Source organism: Ambystoma mexicanum, chromosome 3p (genome assembly GCF_040938575.1).
Source record: "Ambystoma mexicanum isolate Mex_15411 chromosome 3p, UKY_AmexF1_1, whole genome shotgun sequence".
Taxonomy (NCBI): Eukaryota; Metazoa; Chordata; class Amphibia; order Caudata; family Ambystomatidae; genus Ambystoma; species Ambystoma mexicanum.
The window spans coordinates 105,601,635-105,619,786 of NC_090925.1; the positions used below are offsets into that span (position 1 = coordinate 105,601,635).

The following is an 18,152-nucleotide window of genomic DNA, read 5'->3' on the forward strand; positions in this document are numbered from 1 at the left end:
AGTTCCGGAGCTATGCTGGCAGAAAAGCAACCAACCAGGTAAGTCTTTAAGCGCTTTGTGGTTGTAATGTCTCCACTACCTCCTTTAATGATGTCTTTCTCCTTTTCTCAGGTCCTTCGATCCGGGCAGTGAACTCCTCCAAAAGAGCTGCACAGGAGCTCCGAGCAGTGAAGGATGATGAATGCAGGTAAAATTCTGCTGCTAACGATGTTCTTGGTTTTTCTGCAGGTCCGGAATTTGCCAGGCTCGTGAGAAAGCTGGACACGGCGAGCGTCACGTTGCTAGAATCAAAGTAACGCGAAGCGTGTGGTCTTGTTTGGGTGTGGTTTAAATAGCCACTGTAAAGTAGTCCAGGTAAAGTAGTCCCTAGGCCACCACACCCAAAACACTAGACCGCATAGCTTGGTTCTAGGAATCAAGCTATGTGGATGCCTCCATGTTGGCTGAAAGCCTAAATAAAGTAGTTCCTCAAGCAGATGTCTTTCCTTACTTATGTGCCTGGCGCCAACGGTGCCAGGACTGGCCCCAAGAGGGCCTGAGGAGTGGATTCCAGCCCTTATTAGCGATCCGAGCTCTGATTCCAGCTGGCCAATGGGCTTGCCAGTGGTGATCAGGGCTAAGGGTCGTGACAGATGGCAAAAAAAGTCAAACCAAAAATATGATAGTAGAATATATAACAGAAGGCTCTAACAGCGGGAAGCAGATTATTAGTGAACACAAACGACTGCAGTGGGTAGATAAAGAGGGGTGTAGCATTCCCTGGTGTCACACAAGACCATAAACGAAAGTAAAAGGGGCAGTGTGTTATGGTGGCCAATGGGAGGGGTGGAATAATGCAATGCCGTGCTGAAGGTTTGGTGGGATTTGAACAAAATGTGGTGTCCAAAGTAAACACTAGCTGCAAGGCAGTTTGGGGGAACTATATACATGCATTAACTTGGATTGGTTAAGCTCACCAGCCAGTTCACATAAAGAGCTTTACACGATTCCCTCTGTGTTTCATGTCCAGTGGGTCCATCCATTTGGGAACTAACACCGGCTGTGCCAAGGTGAGGAGGAGTGCGTCGCTGATTCAGGGGACAGCGGTCATTAAGGATCTGTGGTGGGCATGTGGATCGAAAGCCCTGACCCAGCTTCCTCCTGATTGGAGTGGGCTATGTGTAATTATTACACTGGTAACCCTGCCCTAGATGGTGCCCCGAAACAAAAACATGGGGCTTTTCTAGGCTGGTTTTGATGGCTTTACGGAAGGCTGCATGAGAGTCAATCGACCTGATGTGAGAGGGGAGGGCATGCCAAAAGGTGGCGGTGTTGAAATAGCAGTCAATGGTGAAGCAAAACAAGGAGCAAACAATGTGGGGAACACTAAACAGGAAAAGGAGATCGAACAACTATTGGTCCAAGAAGAGTGCAGAAAATGTGGCAGCAATCCCTGCTGAGTTTCGACTGTTTCAAAGGCAACCACCTTTTTTGTTTTTCTGCTGCCAGGAATGCAAATTGCGGACAATTATAAGTGGCTGCAGCTAACAAGATATGAATTACTGCGACTGGCCAGTTCAACAGCAAAAGGCCTTCACGCGGTAAAGGAGGAGAAGAGGGCACTACGTTTGGTAGTGCTCCAGAATGGGTATGTGCTCGAACACCAAACTGCCAGGAGGATTTTGTGCCAAGTTTGGGAGCAGCTGTTGCACCGTAGTGCCAAATGGTACATTAAGACAAGCTATCAATGAAATACAGACACTCCATGAGAAGGTGGTCAATGAAGCTAATGGAGTACAATCGAATTACTGGTTGGACACTCTTTTCGCCTGGGTACCCGCTTGTCTCTCAGGAGTATTTAAATGAACTGTCCCAGCGTTGGTCCTCATGCTCGTCACCTTCTGCATTGGCAAAACTATTTTGAGACTCTATACTAACAAAAGGAGAGGAAACTGTATATTGCCCCCGAATTTTGACAAGGAAAATGACAGAAATAAAAACATTAACAAACTAACAAAGGGTGACAAAAGTGATGAAGTTGATTCAGTCATAGAAAAACCTGAACACATAGAAAACTATGAAGCCTTTCCATTGGAAAATTGGGAAGATGATGGAGGTGACATGAGTAGACTAAATAAAAGGTGTGGATAACTAAAAAGAGAGCAGCAGAGTGGGGATTGGGGGCACAGAAGAGTTAGTTATTGATGGATCAATAAAAGTGGGGAATAATGTGGTAAAAATGCAAGTTCACGTGGTATGAAGGCACAAACTTACTAGCTGCGGGATTAGCCAACTAAAAGGGGAGGGGGCTTCGTTGATAGCCACTCTGCTCTATGCACTAGGCTGGTGAATGCCCTAAATAATTGTGTTTCAAGCTAGTAACATATAGGCAATAAAGTTGGGTGACCGGTAAGTATACAAGGTTTAACGCTAAACCGAGGTGCTGTAAACCGGCCTCAAAACATGCTTTTTAGAAACAAGTTCACATTTCATTAACTTGCTCAGTAGCCGCAGAGGCTGGCAGCACATTGCAAATTACACGTTCCCAGGATTGTCTGGAAGGAAGCGAACAGCCTTCGATACTTTGGAAGTCAGGAAGCAGAGCTCATGGGTGCCTTGGGAAGTCAGTGAACGCACAAATATTTTGTAATTCGGCAAATTAGTTTATGAATCTGGTCTACTGACAGTTTCAAAATGCCCCATGGTGGTTTCAAATTGCCCCTTTGTACATCTTAGCCTGGGAAGAAGTTCAAAGAGTTCCTAAAATGAAACATTAAAACAGTAACTTATCAATAGTTCAAGGCTCTTGCAGTGTCATGATCAGTTGAAATCCCATGAGAAAGTTGAATAAAGATCCGCTGGTCATCTCAAATATTTCAATTATTTGGCACTGGGATGTGGAAATTGTGGGTTGGACTGGGACGTCACTAGAGTGGTCAAAGGTGGTGTGGTTGCGGGACCCAATCGTTTTAAGATCATGCATGTCCCTCTACAGGGCAATGACATGATCCCACCAATCAGACTCACGTGGAGGAATGTCCTAATATTGCAACGTGTTTTGATGTTAATTTGTTTGTCATTATAAAAGCTTTTGTTTTTGAGGTGCATTGACAGCGCCTTTCAAGCAGTTCTGTTCCGCATTGTGTATGACTCCTGCTTTCCCAGCTGCAACTGGATCCAGAATAATTCTATTACTTCTTGCTTGGCTTGATGTACACTTCTTTGGATAACCTTTCTAATTTTTTAATTGGCGAGTTCTCAGGCAACCTGCTGTAAACTTCCATGACTAGTAGGGACTAGTATTTGGAATCTAGGCTGACCCTCACCATTAGTGTGTCCTCAATATAATAGTCCCTGTTTGATGAAAAAAAAAATTGCTCCTCCTTCCCCCTACCCTCTGTTCAGGTATGACCTTAAGGAAAACCTCTGCAGGGGTGGGGTCATTGCGTTGAGCAGGCGCTAGGTCCTGGATTATTTCTGAAGTTTCTTCTCCCTTACTATGTGGGGTTTTGGGTTATTACCTGCTTCCCAAAGCCTTTAGTTCCCCTCTCAGTGGTCTAAGAGAATTTTCATTTTATTGTTTAATTACTCCCTCCTTAGATACCCCCAGCTCTTTTGCTGGACTTTGGGAGTTTTTAATTGTAACCTTGGAGTGAGTGAACCCTTTTTTTTCCTCTTTCACCCAGGTGTTTTGGTTTAATTTGAACACTATGTTTCTTTTGACTTTGGAGTCTGACAAACTCCATAAGCATCATCTTTACATTGCGACACACAACACCTTCAGTGCAGTTACACAAGGAAATCTCTTAGATTTCCTTGGTGAAACTACTGTTTCCAAAAGCAGCAAAGTGAAATTGACTTTGCTTACATTTTATAACTTTCTAGACCCAGCACACACTATCTTACAATAGAGTGCTAGAGGGGTTACTTAGTATCCCCTTTCTCTAGTTTCTCATGTAACATTTTATGTTACCCTTCCTACAATTAATGGTTGGTGGCAGTGGTTTACCATTGTGTGTTTTTACTGTGGGCTGCAATTGCAGCTACAGTAAAACACCCATGGGTGCCCATTTTGTCAAAATGGACCGGTCTTTTTTTGTCGCCATTTCTTGTTGGAAAGGTCCTTCTTGAGATTTACTCTGTGTGCCAAACCAGGTTTGGTCCCTTTGTTCGTTTTGTCTCTGGTGGGAATCACTAGTGAAGCCCGCCTCTGGCTCCAGTGTGTCTGGCAGGGCAGGAAGTGAGGGAGGTGCCCGAAACTCCCTGTGCTTAATCCCCTTGGTTACAGGAATGCACCCAAAGTTGATTGGCTGGCTGAATGGCCTTGGAGGACAGCCACCCCGCTGTGTGAGTGACAGCTAGGCTGCAAATTAATGGGAGAAACCTGCATTGGACGAAGTAATCCGAAGAAGAACTTGGAAGAGATGCTTGCTGCAACTCCGGGACCATTGGTTTACCCGGTGAAGCCCTGTTGCATTGCTGAAGCTCCGAATTCGCCTCGACTAGAGAAGCACTGCAACGGATGACTTCTCCCCCTGGGTTGGTGGGACCAATCAACCACAAAGCAAACTCGTCTGGACATCCTCTCAGAGCTGGCTGTACTTCCATTGCTGCTGCAGGAACCGATTGACAGGGCGAGAAACACCAGATCAAGAGTGTCGTTTTTAAGTTGGACAAAGGTTTCTGAGAACTGCAGTGGTGCTGTTTGCGAGAGCCGTGAGGAGCTGAAACCGCGAAGTGCCGCTGATCTGAAGTTTGCCTATTGCTGCTGCAGACCTTCAATTCGTAGTGCAGGAGTCCCCATATGTCCTCCCTCTTCTCCCCATGACTGAGGCCCAGGAACAACAGGATCTGTAGACCTACACAGGAACAGAAGCCAGCTGGAACCAATTTCTTCAAACCAAAGGTATTGTAAAACTGAGGGGGCTTACCTCTTGTGGTGTACCCTTGCTAGTTCTCAGTTGAGACTTGTCTTGGTTGCTTTTGCAGAGTTGCTTGCAGCTTTGCCCCTCACAAGCCTCCCAGCTTGTGGCCCTACAGTGATTTCATTTTCTACATATACTTCTAGAATATTGTATAAGACTTTTACTTACCTACCAGAAGTGTTTCAGTTCACCTAGACATTTGCTTGACGAACATTGGCTTTCGTGGCTCCTCGAAAGACTCTTCTCACCTCTGACTTTGTGCTTTTACTATTCCCCAGGAAAGTATTAATTTACTTTGCATAGGATGGTTCAAAAAGTATTTACCTGTTTAAGAATATTTGTTAACCATTGGTTTATTCGCTCATCTTTTCCTTTTGACACAAACTCAGTATTGCTCTAAATGTGCACAGTGTCCTAATGAGCACCTCATGGTGTAGGAAGTGTCTGTGTGCCATCCCAAATAGTTAACTACTGATATATTGAAACTGAGAGTGTGTCATTTTTGAAGTATATTTTTCTGTTACATATATTTGCCCCCTTGTAAAGAAGGCTTATTCAACCGACTGCTAAATTAATAAATACTGGTTTAATCAAGAAACCTTGAGCGTAAGTGTTTATTTGGATACTTGTCACTGTGAATCTCTGTGTGATAACCCTACAGCTTACATCGACTGCTCTTGAGATAAGCCTGGCTGCTCAGTCACTCTACCAACTTGTGTAGTACATGCTTATACCAGAGGTTGGGTTAACTATTGCCAAGAGGACAAGGCTGGTGCAGTCTCCCACAGGGTACTGCATACAATCTTGCCTAACATCGAGAATGCTCTGTGCTATCTTCTCCCCAAATCTCACATGGTAGTCATGCTTTATATTACATTGAATCAGGACTTTGATACACCTCTATAATCTGGATCTATCACCCCCGCCATTATTACGTCTAGGCCATACTTCCAAGCCAGTCCTGATATGGATACAAGCCTGATATAAGTAACCCTTGCAGGGGGGGGTGGGTGAGGCCAGGACTAACCTTGTGGGGACCAACTCTCAGTCTGCGCCTTTAATAACAAAGTCAAGGCTGCTTGAGAGATCAAAGCCAATAGATGCTGGAGTGGCAATAGAGGGAATGTGAGGCTTGGTTAATGAGCTTAATAAATTGGAGGGTTGCCCGATTTTTATCAACTGGGTCAGATCCTACATCTGACACCACATGTAAGGGTGCACAAGTAATAGCTCTACACAATGGTGCCATGTTTATTGCTATAAACATTTATTAAAGAAATGAGAGTTGGGGATAACCTAACTATCCATAATAGTAATAAGGGTTTCTCTGCTTCAAAGAATTAAGGAGTCTGTCAAGATGTCCACCATTGTGTCAAACCTATTTCCAGCATTTACAATAGGAACTCAAACTAAGGTGCAAGGTGATCTTCTTTGGTTCAAAAGAATGTCTTTCTTCTGGACGTGGATTTAAATTTCTTTTCTAGCTCTTAAGACAAAGTTCAAATGGTGCAAAAAAGAACTTCAAAAGGATGTGCAACCTTGTGCCAAAAAGGTTGCCGGGTCCTCACAATATCAAGGGAATGTCTCCCTTCTCTTGGCTTTCCAAAATGTTCCCAAACACCAGGGAGAATGACTCCCTTCACCTGGTTTCTCTTCAGCTTCTTCAAAGTGCCAAGAGAGTGCCTCCTTTCTATTGGCTTGGTATACTGTTCACAACCACCAGGGGGGATGATTAATTTCCCCTGGTTTTGCTTCAGTTTCTTCAGAGTGCAAAGAGAATGCCACCCTTCTCTTGGCTTGGTATAGTGTTCACACACACCAGGGGCAGTCTGCAGTGTCTACGCATCTTCTTCTGGGAAACACAACGTTTCCTTCTCAAGTTCTCCAGTCTGCTGCGCACCAGGAGTTTCTCCTTCCAGGTTTATGGAGCAGTCCTTCCACTCCACTCCTGCCTCAGCGTCTCGGCCAGCATTCTTTCGCGGCTACTCCCGGGAGGGCTCAATGCCATTCCCAGTCCTCCTATTTTTTTTTAAACAACTTTTACTTAAACAACATGTCGTGAGTACAGAAACAATCTTAGCTTTAAGTACAGTACGATATAACACTTTCGGGGGTGGAGAGCGGCCCCCGACCTAACGGGCTCACTGAATCACAGCATCCCACAGGCAGGAAGCAAGTCCATCTCAGATCGAATGACCATCCCCCTCCCGCCTCCATCCGTTCCCTTCCGCATCCCGAGACTGTGCCGGATCGCAACCAAGAAAATGGTTGTAACATTGGGGGTTTAGCCACCATAGCGGGGTGTTTTTCTGCAAAGTCAATGCATGGGGCCCACACTGAAGCATACCTAGCAAAGCAGCTCCTGCATATTGCTGTGATTTTGTCCGCCACTATATGGAACAGGGAGCCCACCACCCTGCAGCCCCACCAGGAAGTGGCCGGGTAGCATCTGTCCATGTGGTGTGGTGTAACCTCTCTGGGGTGAGGTACCATCTGTAGCAGAACTTCTTCCTGTCTGTAACGCACCGGTCGGACTTTAGCATGCATCCCCATATTCACACCCACTCCTCATCTATTATGGGGCCTCCCAGGTCTTCCCATTTAGACATGTACGGTAGGCGCACTACAGGGTCACCCGTATGGAGGAGCCTACACAGTCTTGAGACCCTCACCCTCCCAAAGCAATCCTGTAGTGTCAACTCTAGGGCTGAGAGAGACCTTGTGGTGCCTTCGTTTGTACATTGGTGAGAAGCCCAGTGGCTCAATTGAGTGTATCCCAAGCTTTCTGATTCTTGCACGTTAAAGGTAAGTTTGCACTCTTCAAATGACGTTGGTCTAATGTCATTGAACAGATGCCTTATGCACTCCAGGCCTCCCTCCTACGAGTTACAAACCCACCCTCCTCCCCCTGCACCCTGGGTGGAAGCCTCGATTATTCCACACTGCTGTATGGGGTCTCAGCCCTCTACCTATTCCCAACATGCGAAGTGCCCTCCCGATATGGTAGAGTGTGCTTTTAGTTGTCGCGAGCAAGGAGAAGCCCCCCTTTTGCCCCAGGTGACTTCCCTTCATCTAAGGCAACCTTGGCTGGTACTGTTCGATAAACTTCCACTTTGGCGATGAGTTGTGTCTACCCAGCCAGGTTATAACGGAACACATCCGGAAACCCCAACCCTCCGACCCTTGCTGGCTTTAGCAAAAACCCTCTTGGATGTCCTAGCTCTTTTGTTCCCCCAGATGAAGCCAAGCATCCTCCCCTGCAGAGTTTGAAGGTCTGAGTCTGGAACCCTCACCGGCAATGCTGAACTCATGTAGAACAAGCGTGAGATCAAGTTCATATTAACTGCTACTATGCGGCCAAACAAGGAGATCTCTTAATCTTTATGTCCCCCACCTCCCTAAATCCCCGGTCAGTTCCGCGAAGAGCAAGGGAAAGTTGACTCGATACATCTCTGACAGTTTACTCGGGATCCGGACCCGCAGGTATGGGATAGAGTCGCGAGACTACTACTAGTCTCGCGACTCTATCCCATACCTCTATCTGTATGGGGGTGAGCGCACCTATAGATTATTTGTCTCTGGGCCTAAGGGACACATCCAGGCAATGTGATTTGCAATAGTTCACCCTCAGTCCTCCTATTTGTAGGCTCAGTTGTACTTCAGAGTGTCAGGATTGACTAGGCCGCGCTGTTTAGACTCGAGAGGTATTCTGCATTACTCTGTGCCTCTTCTTCGTCTCTGTTTTCCAGTTACCGTGTTCACATGGGTAGTCACTATTCTCCCTCATCTCAGTGTAAGGTAAGGAATTGGTATCTTCCACCTTACAATAATACATAGAAGAGGGAGAGACTGGGTTGCCCTGAATAGAGTAAGAGGGTAAGGGAGTAGATAATGGGATATTTACATAATTTGTTCTCCAGGTAACATTGTCCCTCGTTCCATATGGGATTTCCCCACTCATGTGATCCTCCCATGATGCACCAACTCCAGGGGTGCTATTTGACTGTGGTCGCAATGCCCCTTCCCCATTGGACAGGTCCCCATTATCAGAGAAGCGACGAGATCCAATGACTCGTCCTAGTCCACAGACACAACTCAACAAATGTAGAACCCAACAGCATCTCCTGCCTACCTACAGGGCAAATGTTGCCTCTACTTCCTCTGAAGCAGAAGGATTCAAGGGGACTTATTGGGCCCCCTTCCTTATTGGTGTTCCTGCAGGTTGCTTAAACTTTGGGTTAGTCTTGTTGAAAAGCATGGGCAGATGTCTCAGTTTCATCCTCAGTCATAGGGTGACATCTTCAGGCTGCGAGCACTGGAGCAAATCCAGCACAGCTTCCCTTGGTGTGATTTGGCAGAAAATGCAGGAGCAGGCAACTTAACGCACAAGCTAAAGATCTGCAAAGTTCCAAGGCTCTGCACAAAATGGCAATGGTTGCAGAGAAGTAGCCCAAGAGAGAGCTGGTCAGTCCACCAGTTAGAGCAGGAACACTTCAGAAGGCTCAGCAGGCACTGATCCTCAAGAAGGGGTTGAGATGGGTTGTTCCCACTGGTCAAGGGGTTGAAGCACACACGAGGGTCTTCTTGAGATCATGCAGAGGAGCGGTACTTCAGTGGGAGAGCACTGCGGGTCAGTTGAATAGGTAGTGTTTGGGTTGTCAGCGGGATGCTCTTCTTCGTTGCGGACTTGGTTCCAACGATGATTTGATTAACAGTTGCAGGAGCCCTCCGTTTATCCAAGATTCAGGCTGGGAGCAAGCGCAGGAACACCAATAGTAAGGATCTGCCCCATTCAAAAAGGCAGTGGCTATCCAATCATGGATAGCCACTGGTCACATCTATCCAGCAACAGACATCCAGGCACCCAGAATGTGGATTGGGACTAGAAAGTCCAAACCCCATCCTATGGCCACACACAGTAACTGCCCCTTAGGCTGCAAAAGCCACAGCTTTCCCTGGGAAAGGCATTTCCATATAGGGCATTTCATGACCTGAGAAGGCAGGACGCAGGCCAAAGAGAAAGTGGCCTAAAAACAAGTGGACAACTTTGTGGCAATGTGATCTTAGAGTGCTAGCCACCTTGAGTAGCTATTTTTGGTAAATGCAAAAGTGCAAGGTAAAAGGTCACAAAAACAGGAAAAGTATTGCAGCTGCCACCAGCTTGTCTTAGGAACATTGTAAAAGGGACCAAAAAGCCATTATATGAGAAAATATAAGGATACAAAGAACCCTAAAATGCACTTTACTGTAAGGTGGGGTCTGCAACTGCAACAATACAAGAATTCTAACAGCTAACAACATGGATAACACCAGTTGCAAAAGAGTGTAAATGTTGGAGAAATCATCTACATTGTTTGCAGGAATACACATTGCAATATCAGAGTGAGCAGAACATGGCACGCTTGGTCCGATGGCTGAGGCTGGAAATACACCCTGGTTCTTATATACCTGGAGTTTTTCCATCTAGTAACTGAGGCAGCTCCTGGTACCTTGCTTCTTCAGGATTAAGGCATGCCGACAATGCAGATTTTGTGTCTAGAACACCAAGGAGAAACATGTAGAGATTAAGATTCTCAGAGAAATACCAGCTCCCAATTTGCAAACTCAATGCAGTCTTGCGTCAAATTAGACCAACACCACAAACAGATGCTACACAGATGCTAAGATCTAATCTACCATGTGCTGATTGGTCTCCCTATAATTAACATCACAGGCATTGCCACTATAAACATCTTTATCAGCATTTATGCAACAAAGGTATGTGTGCTCAACAATTAAGTGTCAGATGTACCACTAGGGCATCTGTGGCCCATTGGCATGGACTGAAATGCCCTCCAAGTAGGAGGCTATTGTTGGAGTTCTGTGTGAAACTATTGTCAATTTAATTATAAATGAAAAGTAACATTTTCACAACAAACTACAACTACAAATACAGTTTAACATAGGCCTGAATGTCACAGATCTCAGCACTCAATGAGAGGAGGTTTGTTTTGCCTGCTATGGTCCATCGTTAACTGGCAAATGAAGGTTTTGAGCGTCAGATGTGTCTATTCTATCACATACTAGAGGGCTGGTGTGGAAAAATCTTATTCTGACCAGAAGTACAAAGGGGACAAAGGCTTCTATTTGCTATGCCCAAAGCACACGCTGGGGTTTTCCAGTAAAGATGAAGGAGACATAAGTAGCTCTTTTGCCTTACTTTGGTAACATGAGCCAAAGGAAAACTATTATTCTCTGGAGAAGTCAGCAGCGGAAGCTTCCAAACAACAATATGGTAAGTACCAAAATAAAAGTAATAAAAGGATTGTCCAAGCAAGACACCATAAAAGTAGCAGTCCTTGCTCAAGCACATAGAATAACTACACACTAACAACCCATCCCTGCAAGGGAAAGCACAGTGAATACAAGCATATTAGTTACCTTAGGCAGTTGGCAACTGGAAATTGTATTGCAAGGGGAATAATATACCCTTTTACATGTGGGATGGGGACCGGCAAAAATAAACTGACGCCGTCTCCTGCTTCAAGAGTGTTTATTCCACATGTGTACCAATAGTTTTGGAACTACGAAATTTCTGGGAAAAGCAGCGTCTTGGGGAGTTTCGGCGCTAGGCCGGTCATCTCTCTATACACTTAACCCAGTCTTTTCCTCCTCCCCATCCCAGGTGTCCATAGAAGGGTTAGTATTATGGCTCGTTGACACCTATCTGTTAGTCTTACTAAAGCTGCGATGATCTCCCTAAATGATGGCTACCTAACTCCCTAGAGATCTTCTAACTCTCCCTGACCTAACCCTGCGTAGTGTCCTAGCCGAGTTTTAGGGATGTGCCTTCTTCCGTACTGGTCGCAATTGCTTGACATGCACGCACAGTCTCACCTGGCCCTCTTCTACACTGGGTACCAAGATGCTTTCGTACCCATCACACTTCTATCGCTCTGATCTTACACACTCCTTCCTACCCCCACCCTTATATGTTACCTCTTTTGTCAACTCCTCCTCTCACTACTAGCATTACATCCTACTACCACACTACTACTCTCTCCGATGCTACCTTTCTCCCTCCACCTCATCACCACTACCTATCTTCTACTACTGCTACCTCTCCACTCTTCTTACTACTCCTACTCCACTACTGCATCTCACACATACAGCTACTTCTCTACTCATCACTACCTCTACTTCAACTGCCTCTTTGCTGCTATTACCACTTCTCCTCTATTACTGCTTCTCCTCGCTCTCTACTCCCACTACCATGCTCTACCTCTTACCTCTATGACTATCGCTTACTCCCACTACTCTCACTGCCTCTACTTACAATACTACCAGCCCTTTCTCTGCTCCTCCTCTACAACTACTAAACTCACGTGTTACTCTCACGCACAACCACTCCACAGACCGCCCTTTCTCAACAACTTCCACACTCGCATGTTCTCCTCCTCTGGATTCTTGGAAATCCTCCTCCACCTGCTGTCCTCACCCAACTACAAGCCACCCTGAACTATCCCCAAGCTATCCCTTTAAATTTCCCACACCCTCCCAGGATTGACCAGCTCTCCCTGCCAATGATTTACCATGCTCCAGGGGATGTAACCGGGGAAAGGCAGTTTCATCGATTGGTTAAATGTTGATGTTTTTTTCCGAGTATTCTTTACTGAAAAACTCTCAAAATTATTTTGTTTATTTTGGGGAAGCCCCATCCCCTATTGTTTACCTATTCCCGACCACCCCCACCCATTATATATACTTTTCCAACGCCCCCCCACAACCCTTATATACTTCGATGAGATTTTTCGGTAAAATGTACTCGGGGGGGGGGGGGGGGTGAGAAATGTCACCCATCAATGAAAGAACGCTATACCGGAAAGGCTTGGGGAGGCTTCATAAGGGTTGGGTGATGACTCTGGAGACTTCATCCCTTGAGCCCTAGAGGGGGCCACCCCCTTTGAGGCTAGGGAGGTGAGCACGCTAAACAAAACCCTCCATAGGGATTTTGAAAAGCTGGACCTTCCTGGGAGTGACTCCGCTCAAGGGGACAAGGACTCCCATTCCCTCGCGGAACTCCCTATGCACCAGATGTTATCGGCCAATATGGGAGTCATCAATATTTACAGTACCGTTATGTATTTGCTCAAGGTAATGATGAACTTTTCTCCGGTTTGACTACATGTGCTGAACGATGCATGCTCTCTCATTACAGGAGCGAGAATAAAGGGCCAACGGCCCTTGAGTGGAGGAGGAGAAACCACACACGGAGGTGAGGCTCTGACTTGAGTAGGTCAGCAAGGGGCGGAGCCACACTGCACAGCGGCATGGCTGTGTCGCGGAGAGAGGAAAACGCTGTAGGAGGAGAGGCGAATGCCGTAGGGAGATGCCACCATCCCTATACAGAGGGATACTGGAACTGAGAAGCCACGGCCAACTGAAGCGAAGCTTACCTGTAGGCGCGACTACGCCGAAAACGTGGTGGGGCCGTTAGCCAAAAATGAATCCCGAAACCAGGAACTGAGGGAGGTGCGAATCCTCCACTCACAACGAGAGAGCAGAAGGGCGAGAGAAAGCTGCGACGTGCAGAGCCTGAAAATCACTCGTGTCCAGTCTGGAAGACCAGTAGGCTGGGAGGAGCACTGCCAAAGAGACACCCTCACTGGAGCAGACCTTGCAATGCAGAAGGCACGCTGGTTGCCCAGGTCAAGGGGGAGCAGAGAGAGGAAAGTGAATCGGGAATAAGGAAGGATTGTCCTAACCCTGTTCCAGTGTCACAGATGGCTAGAGAGAAAGACTGAATGAGAGAAAGAGATGGGTTGTGGAGCCCGAGAAACTCGAGGAGGATAAAACTCTGGGTTGTGGAGCCCGAGAAACTCGAGGAGGATAAAACTCCCGAAGGGTCACAAAAACCCACAAGAGTTGAGAGAAGGACAAGTAGAAAAGAAAGAGGGGTTACCGATACCCCAGGTAGTTTATTAAAGTATTGGGACAATGAAACCCAAGGTAGTCAGAAAGGCCCAGTTAAGAAAGTAAAGAGCAGACACGGGAGGAGCCTGGAGGCACCCAACACCTGAATCTATTGGGGGAGAGCAACACAAGTGGTGGAGAGGCATCAGGGAAATATCCCTCCATCTAAAACGTTGGTTGTTTTGTTTTTTGAACATGGGAAACATGATAAACTTTGATAAACTTCCAAAAACTTTGAAGAGGAATCCAGAGCCAGGAGATATTCCTGTAATCCCTGGGAAATATTCTAGTTTCCAACACTGAATGCAGGACACTCCACCTAATGTTCTTTTATGTTTGTCTAAGTGGTAGGGCCAGATCAGTGGATAGGTTTGGACAGAGGACTATTTTTCTTTTCACTATTGACGAGCACCTTAGTTACCTTAGTTTAGTTTTATAGGAAGAGAACTCCCCTTTAGCAATAGGGTTATTGTGGTGTTTTTCTTTTAAGTAGAATATAGTATTTATTTTATTCATTTATTTAATTGTTTTTTTATAACGCGCTTAATACCATACCCGAGTACGGTTTCTAAGCGTGGATCCGGGATTCAAACCTCTGTCTCTCTGCATGGCCTTGCTTCCACGACCAGCGCATTGCCCCTGTCCTATCCTCCTTTCACAACTTGAAAAGCATGTCCTCTGGTCCAAGTCCTCCTTCTGGCTTGTGTGAGAAACCAGAAGGTGTCACACCCACTATTCCCCATCTGTCATTCAGGTGGCCAGGACACGCCCACCGCTTTTGGATACACTTCCTGCGGGTGGGCCAGTGCGGGAGGATCACCTGGGTGAGGGGTCTTCATGGACTGGGAGTGGGACACCGAATGGTGAGACGCGGTATCCCCTTCTCTATAACACCTTTACCCCATCCTACCAGATATAATATTTAGGAACTCTAGCACCCTCCCCCTTTTACAACACAAACACTTTCTCACAGACAGCCCGCTATGAGAGAAAATGGACTAAAATGGCAACCATCACACACACCTGACTTCCATTAAGCTTCCCCACACGGATAAAGGCGGAGCACAAGAGCACACAATGAGCGAGGCAAAGCACACAAGGAAACTGAACAGGAGAAGAAAGACGGCAAAACCGAAGGGGATCCCAAGGAGGGAAGTCCCCTTGGCCTTTTCACCAAGGAACCGTTACTTTCGGGAAACCTCGAGAATAGAAAGCTTAAGACCAGGAAACCAGGCTGAACAAACCTGCATTGTGTGTCGAAGCTACCCGGGGCCCCCCCACGTTTATAATCAAGGTGGGGAGAAGCACAAGCCACCGTGGTACTGACCTTGGCTCCAAGAACAAAGTAGCGTCAGTGAAATTAACACAGCCGGTGAGTTGGGGAGACCGATACAAGACCGGTCTGTGTTGAAGCCAAGGTTGCAAGCAGCAACATTTTATGGCGAGCACTTGAACGAACATTGTTAAAATACCTGTGATAAAAAACACAAGTAAAGTTCAACTGCTGATGAGTGATTAGACTTTCAAAGCAAGATACAATGCCTTTGGACAGAGTGGTCCGGCACCGCGTGGGTGCTCAATCGAAGGTCTCTGCAAGGTATTCAGCTGAGACGTGGCAAAAGTGAGAAAGAGGTTATATCGAGAAGAGAGCGTGTAATTGTGAATAAAAGTGGTCCTGCAAAGGGTTGAGCAAAATCCTGCGCACAGTCGAAAGTCTTCGATTTGTGAAGTAAAGAAATCTTGGCAAAGTAGATAAAGTTGGTCCAAGCCCAGCAGAGGGAGTTCAATTGAAAGCTTTCTGTTAGTGGGTCTGAGCCAGGCGGAGGGGGACCCAAAGTGAATCAAAAATCACCCGAGAAGGTTTTGTGTTAAAGTGGGTCTGAGCCCGGCAGAGGGGTACCTGGGTTGAACAGAAAATCACCTGAGAATATGTACATGTGAAATCCTAACAAGAAAGGAACTTTGATCTTTATCGTGTTGCATCAGGCCCTCTGAAATAAGAGACTTTGAATGGCAAAGAGACTTTGGCACAGAAGGCCATGATGTTGAAGTTGTGAACTGCATTTCGTGCAAAAGAAGCCTAGACACTGTGCTAAGTTCGAGTGTGCCGCCTTGTCCCATGCTGAAAGCATGGGCAAGAGAAGCCAACGTCTTGAATATTCTGACATATCATTTCTTGAACACTTTTCTTTTGCATAACATTGGTTCCCACACTATTTGTATTTAGAAGTAAGGATTGGCAATAGGTTTATTAGTACAGCCCCTTTTATTTTGACAGACTCAACTAGGACTACGTTATTATTATTTGATGGTCGTAGCTTGCGCCCATCCTTAGATTTAGGATTACATAGTCGTTTTTCAAACCCAATTGAAATTCAATAACCACCCTTGAACTGCGATCATTTGTGACTGTTTAACTGTTTGATACAATGCCTTCCTTACACTTCCCACAGTTTGTAAGCCCCACTCCCTTCTCGGCATATTCCTGCTGCATTTTTAAAAGGGAACTGCTGTGTGCATTACTCCGGGCCTTCTTGCACACCTAGTTTTATTATTATATCATCCCTAGTGTCTTAGTCGAGGTTCTTTCCTGTGTGCGGGCTCTAGCAGCTGTCTGCTATCGTGTCAGACTCCCCCTCTCCATGTCACTCTGGCGTCCTTCCCCTCAGGTGCCACCTCTGCCTCACATTGTAGCTCCGGCTGCGTCATGCTCCTCCCGATCACGTCCCATTCCTTTCCTGAGGCCGGTGTGGCAATTGGCGCAACACCCCGCTGTGGCGCCGGGGCCGCCCACGTCTCCTGGGCATCCCACTGTGCTGTCGCCGGGTTGTTGCTGCACCGGGCCACACATCCTGCACAGGTAAGGAGGATTAGGAAGGGGGCCTGCGTGCACTCCCTCTGCCACCATGGGTTGTACGGGTTGGCCTCTCTCCCTTAACAGGGCCAGATAAGTGGCACGGTCACACATGTCTTTGTCCATGTTAAAGAAAAGGGACCTAACCAGTATCTAGGGCCCATTGTAAAGTCAGGGTGGCAATGGGACCAGGGAATAATACCTAACCCACAGGTTCAAGACATTAATCTCTTTATTGATAGTTTGACAGTGTTGAAAAGGTCTTTAAGGTACTTGTCAGAGGTTCGAGCCTCAGTTCTACGGCATCAAGTTGGCTCAAAGGTACTCGCTTATTATACAGTATGTGTGTGTTCAAATGCACAGCTCAATGACACCACTTCCTTTGGGCCCTAGAGACATGTTTTCTAGTCAATAAGCTCAACAGTCTCGATGGGAGGCCTTGATCCACGTAACGGTGCAAGCTCGGTTTGGGTTGCTTCTGTAACGCTCACCTGATTCCCGTAGAGGCGCCGGTCTTGACTGGTCGTATACCGTATCTTCAAAGGTGATGTGTAACACACGGCTGGCTCTTTGGGCTGGACCTCTGTGCACTGTATGTCTGGCTCGAAGGGTAAGATGTCTGCAGATAGAAAATGTGGGATTAATGAACTGGGTTATTGAATGTCTCTCTCTTCTTCCCTTTCTCTTCTCCTGTAGAACCCCAAAGGTTAACGCTCTCACCTTAGGTAAGTGAACGCCGTGCTCTCCATCTGCCTCGAGGCAGGGTGCTGTAACCAGTTTCTTCACTGGATAAGGGGAGCAGGCCTCTTGACTTCAGAGGACTGCTGTCCGTCGTTTACTGCACGAACGGTAAGTTTCGAGTAATTCTAATGTCTTTAAAGTCTTTAGTAATGATGTCTCTTGTTTTGCAGGGTTCCGGCGATGGCGGATGGCGGGCTGAAGTGAGTTGAAGATGGAGCCCGTGTGATGAATAGAAGCGCCTGGAAGCACGTAAGTAAGCGATTGTTGCCTGCTTCACGATGCGCTCTAACTGTCTTTTTATTTTGCAGGTACAAGTTCGGGGCGGCTGCAGGGTGCCGGAATACCCACTGGGTTAGATGTGGAAAGGAGTAATGGCACGTGAGTATTAAAGTTCCCCAATGTCTTTAAACGCACCTTGTTTTGTCTTTCAGATGCGGGATGCAGCGCCGAAGGCCTCCGGAGCGTGCGAAGAGTTGGTAAGCTTTTGTCTTTCAGATGCCGGAATGCAGTGTGAAGACCTCCGGAGCGCACGAAGAGTTGGTAAGCCTTTGTCTTTCAGATGCCGGAATGCAGCGCGAGGCGTTGGTGACAGCCGATGGACCAGGTAAGTGAAGAGCTGTCACTGAAGACCGTAATGCTAACCTGTTCTTTCTTGTCTTTATAGGTGTTGCTGAAGACTGGATTCAGAATGGTAAGCCTTT

General features: G+C 46.6%; 1 protein-coding gene across 7 annotated transcripts in view; it reads right to left on the minus strand.

The window, feature by feature from the left end:
• LOC138580128 (zinc finger protein 777-like) overlaps window positions 1-18,152 on the minus strand; it is a 323,670-nt gene that overhangs the window by 21,808 nt on the left and 283,710 nt on the right. For 6 of the 7 annotated variants that reach the window (XM_069650431.1, XM_069650428.1, XM_069650432.1 and 3 more), the window contains one exon: window positions 10,353-10,439. The exons of the other annotated variant lie outside the window; for it this stretch is intronic. In XM_069650431.1, coding sequence (XP_069506532.1) covers window positions 10,353-10,439 — 87 coding nt within the window. The remainder of the gene's footprint in view (window positions 1-10,352; window positions 10,440-18,152) is intronic. 7 annotated transcript variants of the gene reach the window in all.